This window comes from Pristis pectinata, chromosome 25 (genome assembly GCF_009764475.1).
Source record: "Pristis pectinata isolate sPriPec2 chromosome 25, sPriPec2.1.pri, whole genome shotgun sequence".
Taxonomy (NCBI): domain Eukaryota; kingdom Metazoa; phylum Chordata; class Chondrichthyes; order Rhinopristiformes; family Pristidae; genus Pristis; species Pristis pectinata.
In genome coordinates this window covers 2,330,065-2,338,218 of record NC_067429.1, presented here as the reverse complement: position 1 = coordinate 2,338,218, position 8,154 = coordinate 2,330,065, and the positions used below count along the sequence as shown (strand labels likewise).

The following is an 8,154-nucleotide window of genomic DNA, read 5'->3' as shown; positions in this document are numbered from 1 at the left end:
ATTATTTGGCTCAGTGCGACTGCACTTCCACTCTTGTCATCTATTCATGGCCAGTAACACACCTGCTGCATCATTATCTCTGCTGTCACAGAGTCATAGAGCAATACCACACAGATACAGGCCCTTCGGCCCAACCAGTCCATGCCGACCACGGTGCCCACCCAGCGAGTCCCAATTTCCTGTGTTTGGCCCATATCCCTCCAAGCCCCACCCCTCCATGTACCTATCCAAGTGCTTCTTAAATGATCCTGTTGGACCTGCTTCACCCACTTCCTCTGGCAGCTCGTTCCATACACTCACCGCCCTCTGTGTGAAAAAGTTGCCCCTCAGGTCCCTTTTAAATCTTTCCCCTCTCACCCTAAACCTATGCCCCCTAGTTTTGGACTCCCCTACCCTGGGGAAAAGACTGTTACCGTCCACCTTATCACTGCCTCTCATAATTTTAAACACTTCTATAAGGTCGCCCCTCATTCTGCCACATTCCAAGGAATAAAGACCCAGCCTGGCCAACCTCTCCCTATAACTCAGGCCCTCGAGTCCTGGCAACATCCTCATAAATCTTCTCTGCACTCTTTCCAGTTTAACCACCTCTTTCCTATAACAGGGTGTCCTTCAAACATCTTTCCTTGGTTCCCTTTCATTTCCCTCAGGAACATCATCCAGAAACACACACATTACATCCCGCACCATGGTGAGGAGAGGGGCCTCAACCTCACCGCTACCTTCCTTGATCCCTCCATTGTTTCCAATGCATCCCATCATTATTGGATGAGCAGGGGTTTCCGTCAAACACTAGGAAGACTGACGCCCTCGCCACCAGCTCCCTCCCATCTCCAAGAGGCTTAACTAGACTATTCACACTCCCAACATCCTGCTTCATCCCATCTTCTGACCACATAGCTCCACATCACTAAAGTCTAATTCCTGTGACCTTGCTTCACTTTTCCCCAGCCGCAGCTTCCCTACAGCTGAAACTCTCCCCTGCACCATCACATCAAAATTCTCTCCTGGCTGGCCTCCCACTTTCCATTCTCCCTAAACCTGAGGCACCAAGCCGAACACACCATGCCTTTCATACCTCATTCCCTGTTCTCACTGATCCGCACCGAAGGTTGTGAGGTAAATCCAGGTTATTTATTTTCTTATAACTAAATATATTCTATTATATTTGTATACAGTGTATATTCCATTATAATATCTGCATGTTTTATAATTGTGGTGTTTGGCAGCACTGTATATCAGAATATAATTTGAATATTCATTGTCAGGGTTGGTCTGTAAGGGCAGGAGGTCAGGGTGTGGTGGGAATTCTAAGGACTCAGGAACTGGGAGGAAGCTGGTGTGGGAAACCGGCAGGGCACTGCATCTGTCCGCAGCTCTGTGTCTGAGAGAGGGGCTGCCAGCCGCTGGTAGCCAGTAAGGGCTTTCAAATGTAATGGGACAGTACACTGTTATGGCAAGGCCCTTAACAGCATTGATATACAGAGGATCTTGGGGTCCAAGTCCCTAAAAGTGCCTGCACAGGTTGATAGGCCGTATGGCATGTTTGCCTTCATTAGTCAAGGCACTGAGTTCAAGAGTTGGGAAGTTATGTTGCAGCTTTATAAAACTCTGGTTAGACCGCCTCTGGAGTATCACAGTCAATTCTGGGCAGCCCATTACAGGAAGGATGTGGAGGCTTTGGAGAGGGTGCAGAAGAGGTTCACCAGGATGTTGCCTGGATTGGAGGGCAGATGCTATAAGGAAAGGCTGGACAGACTTGGGTTGTTTTCTTTGGAGCAGCGGAGGCTGAGGGGAGACCTGATAGAGGTTTATGAGATTGTAAGAGCATAGAATAGACTGCTGGTATCTTTTTCCTAGGGTCAAAATGTGTAATACTAGAGAGCATGAATTTCTGGTGAGAGGGGTAAGTTCAAAGGAGACGTGCAGGGCAAGTTTTTTTACACAGAGGGTGGTGGGTGCCTGGAATGTGCTGCCAGGGGTGGTGGTGGTGGAGGCAGATACGATAAAGGGGTTTAAGAGGCTCTCATTGAGCAGTCAACGTGATTCTCATGTTGGCATTTTTCTTGCTCTACTCTGGCCCATCAACACTCGGGGCTTTAGGCTCACTTTGTGTCAGTGTTTTTTTGCCCCCCCCCCACCCGTCCCACAGAGGTGTGGTGTGTGGAACGAGCTACCAGAGGTGGTGGTAGAGGTGGGTACAACTACAATGTTTAAAAGACATTTGGACAAATACATGGACAGGAAACATTTAGAGGAATGTGGGACCAGCTCAGGTAGACAATTTGGTTGGCACAAACAAGTTGGGCCAAAGGGCCTGTTTCCATATGACTCTGTTTCACTGCACAGTTTGGTGAATGAAACACTCAAAGTCAAATTTATTGTCATCTGCACAAGTCCATGTGTGCACAGGTGCAATGAAAAACTTCCTTGCAGCAGCACCACAGACACAGAGCATCAGATAAGCTGCATTCACAAGAAAAACATAAATTAAACATAAATTATAGACAATTTTTACAATAAAGAATAATTAGAACAAAAAAAAAGTCCATTTTAGTGCAAAGTGGTCATATGGTCACAGTGATGCTGTACTGAGGGAGTGATTACAGTTGCACGGTTGGTTCAAGAACCGGATGGTTGAAGGGAATTAGCTGTTCCTGAACCTGGTGGTGTGGGACTTCAGGCTTCTGTATCTCCTGCCCGATGGGAGCTGTGAGAAGATGGCATGGCCCGGATGGTGGGGATCTTTGATGATGGATGTTGCCTTCTTGAGGCAGCGCCTCCTGTAGATACTCCCGATGGTGGGGAGGATGTGCCTGTGATGTGTTGGGCTGAGTCCACTGCTCTCTGCAGATCAGGCAGCCTTTGCGGGGAGAGATAGAGGTGGAAGACCCTTCACCAGCCTCCTCCCTCCACAGATGCTGCCTGGCCTGCTGTTCTGTTTCCACATTCCCAAAACCTGCAGGGAGATGAGGGTATTGACCCGAAATGTTGACAATCTTCCCACACCCACCCATGCCCCACAACTCCCATCCCAGTCCCTCACATAACCCCCACCCACTCCCGCACCTCCCCCCCCCGTCCCCATCCCACACCCCCCTCCCACCCCCAGCCCCACACCCCCGAACCCCTCCCCGCCCCACCCCTGCCCCCTCATCTCCCACCCATTCCCCACCCCTTCCCACCACCCACCCCACCCCTTCTTCCCCACACACCCCCCACCCCCTCCCTCTCCCCCTCCCACCCCTCTCCCCCACCCCCTCCCCAACACCCACAACCCTGCTCCCCTCTCCTCCGTCCCCCCCACCCCCTCACCCACGCCAACCCACCTCCCTCCCCTCCCACCACCCCTACCTCCCCCTCACTCCCTCCTCCTCCCTCCCCACCCACCCCCTCCTCTCCCCTCATTCCTCCCCCAACCCGCCTCCCCTCCATCACCCCCACCCCCCTCCCCCTCCCCTCCCCCTACCCCCAACCTCCCACTTCCCTCCCCCACTTCCCCTCCCTCCCCCGTCACCACCTCCCTCCCCCTCCCCCACCCACTCCATCCTTCACCCCATCCCCCTCCCTCCCCTCCCCTACCCACCCCTTCCCCCTCCCCTCCCCCTCCCCTACCCCCCCTCCCCCCTTCCCCCCCTTCCCCTCTTCCCCCCTCTCCCCCCCTCTTCCCTCCCCTCCCCCTCCCCCTCTTCCCCCTCTTCCTCCCTCCCCCTCCCCCTCTTCCCCCTCCCCCTCTTCCCCCTCCCCCCTCCCCCCTCCCCCTCTTCCCCCCTCCCCCCTCCCCCCCTCCCACCCTCCCCCTCTCCCCCCCCCTCCACCCCCTCCCCCCCTCCCCCCTCCCCCCCTCACCCCCTCACCCTCCTTCCCCCCTCTCCCACCACCCTCTCCCCCCCTCCCCACCCTTCCTCCTCTTCCCCCGCCGCCTCTTCCTCCCTCCCCCACCTCCCCTTCCCCCCCTCCCCCGCTGCTCTCCCCCTCCACCCTCCCCGCCCCCCCCCTTCCCCCCTCCCTCCCTCTTCCCCCCCTTCCCCCTCTCCCCCCCTTCCCTCCCCCCCATCTTCCCCACTCCCCCCTCCTCCAGCCCTCCCCCTCCCCCTCCTCCCCCCTCCCCCCCCCCGCTCCCCCTCCTCCACCCTCCCTCCTCACCGCGCCCCCTCCCCCCCCTCCCCCCTCTCCCCCTCCCCCTCCTCCCCCCCCTCCCCCTCCCCCCTCCCTTCCTCCTCCCCCCCACCCTCCCCTTCCCCCCTCCCCCCTCCCCCTCCCCCTTCCCCCTCCCCCCCCCCCCTCACCTCCCCCTTCCCCCCCTCCCCCCCCTCCCTTCCCCCTTCCCCCTTCCCCCTCCCCCTTCCCCCCTCCCCCCCCCTTCCCCCCCTCCCCCCCTTCCCCTTCCCCCTTCCCCCCTCCCCTTCCCCTTCCCCCCCTCCCCCTTCCCCCTTCCCCTTCCCCCCTTCCCCTCCCCCCTCTTCCCCTTCCCCCCTCCCTCCCCCCCCTCCCCCTTCCCCCTCCCCCTTCCCCCCTCTTCCCCCTTCCCCCCTCCCCCCCTTCCCCCCTCTTCCCCCCCCTTCCCCCCCCCCCCCCCCCCTCTTCCCCCCTCCCCCCTCTTCCCCCCCTCCCCTTCCCCCCCCCCTTCCCCCTCTTCCCCCCCCCCCTTCCCCCTCTTCCCTCCCCCTTCCCCCCTCTTCCCCCCCTCTTCCCCCTCCCCCCTCTTCCCCCCTCCCCCTTCCCCCCTCTTCCCCCTCCCCCTTCCCCTCCCCTTCCCCCCTCTTCCCCCTCCCCTCTTCCCCCCTCCCCCTTCCCCCTCCCCCCTCCCCCTCCTCCCCCTCCTCCCCCTCCCCCCTCCTCCCCCCTCCTCCCCTTCCCCCCTCTTCCCCCCTCCCCCCCCCCCCCTCTCCCCCTCCCCCCCCTCCCCACCTCCCCCCTCCCCCTCCTCCCCCCCTCCCTCCTCCCCCCCCTCCCCCTCCCCCCTCCCCCCCCCTCCCCCTCCCCCCTCTTCCCCCTCCTCACCCCTCTCCTCCCTCCTCCCTCCTCACCCCTCCCCCCTCCTCCCCCCTCCCCCCTCTTCCCCCCTCCCCCCTCCCCCCCTCTTCCCCCCTCCCCCCGGGACAGGGGGCGGAGTTTCCGAAAGTTTTATCCCGGAGCCTCCCCGCACACAGAAACTCCGGCGGGGCCTCCCACCACCGTGACCGGCAGCGCCGCAGTTTCATTCACCACCTGGACAGGTGAGGTCACCTGTCACTGCCCGAGAGGACGGGACGGGACGGCCGGCGCCTCTCTCTGCCCCACACGTGGTCTGAGCCCCCAGCCGCCGGCCGGACAGAGGTCGCAGCCGCCATGGGTGACGGGGGTCCCCAGAGCTGGTGGAAGTTCACCTTCCTGCGGAAGAAGAGCGGCTCCAAGGTGCTGAGCGAGCTGCCGGTGGAGCGGGGCAGCAACACCGAGGGAGGCGACAGGGAGAGCCGGGGCGACCCCCAGCTGGAGGCCAGGCTGGAGAAGATCGTGGACAAAAGCACGAAAGGCAGGCACGTCAGAGTCTCCCACTCGGGGCGCTTCAAGGAGAAGAAGAAGGTCCGCTCGAGTCTGTCCGAAAACCCCGGCTTCTTCAACCAGGCGGAGAGCGGGGACGGAGCGGAGTCCTGAGCGGTGGCCGGCGCCCGCTTCCATCCAGGGACTGACCAAATGGGAGGATTCTAGCCCACCGTGCACAGAGGGGGGCTCCTCTCATAGGGTTAACAGGCAATGCACTCGGTTTAAGGCCCAGAACCCAGCAATTCGCTTAGTTGACTCCAATTTGCGTAAAGGGTTAAGTACAATCCACTTGATTAAGTCATGGAATGGATTTAAAGGGTTAAGCCCTGCAATTCACCTGGGGTTAATTTCCCTGATTAAATTTAAACTTCAGAAGAAAATGTTTATCGCTGTCATGGCTCAAAATGGACACTTTTAAAGTTTGTTTTCTCATCTAATCGAACTTTGAAAACGCCAGGTTTCCAAGTGTGATTGGTGACGAGTTCAAGAAGTAAACGTTGCAGGGTGCTCTAGGGGAGGAGGGAGATTGGGCAGCGACCGTCACTGTCCGGACAGGTCTACCGTGACGGAACAAACTGTTGTGTGTCTGTGAGAGAGTGTTTATTGGTCTGTAAATCATACGAGTTTCGCCTAAATAAGAGACGTGATCTATGTAATTAACAAAGAATGAATTTAATTTTGTAAAAAAAGTGAGAACAAGATGATGTTTAAAGTAAAAATAAAAATATTGAATTGTGTTTAGACAACAACCAGGCCTGGAAAAAAAATATTGGGTCACGGGAACTGACTGTTGGCTGTGTGCCAGGTTGTGTGAAGCGTAATCGCGGTGTTTTCGTGGGAGATGTGAATAACTAGGGTGTGATTGACAAAGGGTTCTAATGATCCCTCAACAGGTATTTAATTAAAATTTGACTACATCTTGGTGTCAAAACGTGTTTGCTGGCACGCCTTATGAAGCACCTTGGAATGTAAAAGGTGTTATAGAAATATAAGTTGTTGTATTGTCATCATAAACAGGTGGACCTGATTACAAAAGACTTATGTGAACTAGTCTTCCCAGGTTGGATGAAGTGAGTCTGAGAGGCCATCACGTGGTGTAACTGAAACTACTGTGCTAGCTTTTAATATTAATTTTTAAAATGGTAATTTAGTACAGTAGTTCTTAAAACAGGAGGATATCTTGATCAGGGAATCCACAGTGTTAACCTCTAAGTACTCACCCTTCATCATGAGCACCAACAGCTCTCTGCTGTTGTGTCTGGTACAAGTCTTGTGTCAGTGTGGTCCTTGCTGGTGTGTCCTGTATCCAGGAGACAGAATGATTGGAGATGTAAGAGATTGCAGATGCTGGAATCTGGAGCGAAAAATAAACTGCTGGAGGAACTCGGCGTGTTGAACACCATCTGTGGAGGCAGAGGGACGGTTAACGTTTCAGGTCGAGACCCTGCACTGGGGACAGGATGATGAATGGATTATGGGCCTCTCTTCAGTTTCCACCAGTCTGAACAGTGTGGGGCACAGAACCCCGAGTTGTGATGACCTGCTTTTGAACAGCAAAGCTGGGAAGACCTTAACACTTGTTTCCAGCACCCCCACCTGCCCCATCCCTAAGTTTAAATCATTGCTTAACGTAGAGGCGAATGTGTCTACTTGTACTTCTGATTAGTACGTTAAAATGTGAGTACTGGATGTTGGTCACAGGCACTCAATATTTGTACTCTTACTGTGTAAATTGCTAAATAAATTGGTTTTATTACAGTGAAAAACTTTGTTCTGCATGCCATCCATACAGATCATTTCATTACAACAGTGCATTGAGGTAGTACCATAGAACCATACAGCACAAAACAGGCCCTTCAGCCCACCATTAAACAGGCCCTTCGGCCCACCATAGTACAAGGGAAAACAATAACAGATTTAGGATAAAGTGTTGCAGTTACAGAGAAAGTGCAGTACAGGCAGACAATAAGGTGCAAGGTCATGCCGAGGTAGATTGTGAGGTCAAGAGTCCATCTTATTGTTCAATAGTCTTATAACAGTGGGATAGAAGTTGTCCTTGAGCCTGGTGGTATGTACTTTCAGGCTTTTGTATCTTCTGCTTGGTGAGAGGGGGAGAAGAGAGAATGTCCGGGCTGGGTGGGGTCTTTGATTATGTCGGCTGCTTTACTGAGGCAGCGAGAAGTGTAGACAGAGTCTGTGGAGGGGAGGCTGGTTTCTGTGATGTAAGCATGTATATCTTGCCAATAACCTTCAAGAGTTAAAGTAGTAAGAAAATGTGTATATGTTACATTTTAATTCCCTGGTTCTAAGATGATTCTGTATGTTACCACTGAAAACATTGCATGTAACTGGTAGAGTAGATGAGGGAGAGCCAGTGGATGTGTACTTGAATTTTCAAAAGGCTTTTGATTAGGTTGAACATAAAAGGTTGGTTTGCAAAATTGAAGCTAGTGGGATTGGGGGTAATAGGCTGGAGTAGATCGAACATTAGTTGATAAATAGAAAACTAAGAATAAATGGGACTTTCTCAGGGTGGAAGGCAGACTAATGGGGTGCAGCAGGGATCAGTGCTTGGTATTGGTTTATTATTGTCATGTACTGAGGTACAGCGAAAAGCTTGCCTTGCAT

General features: G+C 54.9%; 1 protein-coding gene across 1 annotated transcript; it reads left to right on the top strand.

Annotated features, from left to right (window-relative positions):
- Positions 1–5,230: 5,230 nt before the first annotated feature.
- Positions 5,231–7,265, top strand: LOC127583001 (proline-rich protein 15-like protein A). The gene has a single exon (XM_052038682.1). It carries the CDS (start codon positions 5,332–5,334, stop codon positions 5,635–5,637), a length of 306 nt encoding a protein of 101 aa, XP_051894642.1. The 5' UTR covers positions 5,231–5,331; the 3' UTR covers positions 5,638–7,265.
- The last annotated feature ends 889 nt before the right edge of the window (positions 7,266–8,154 follow it).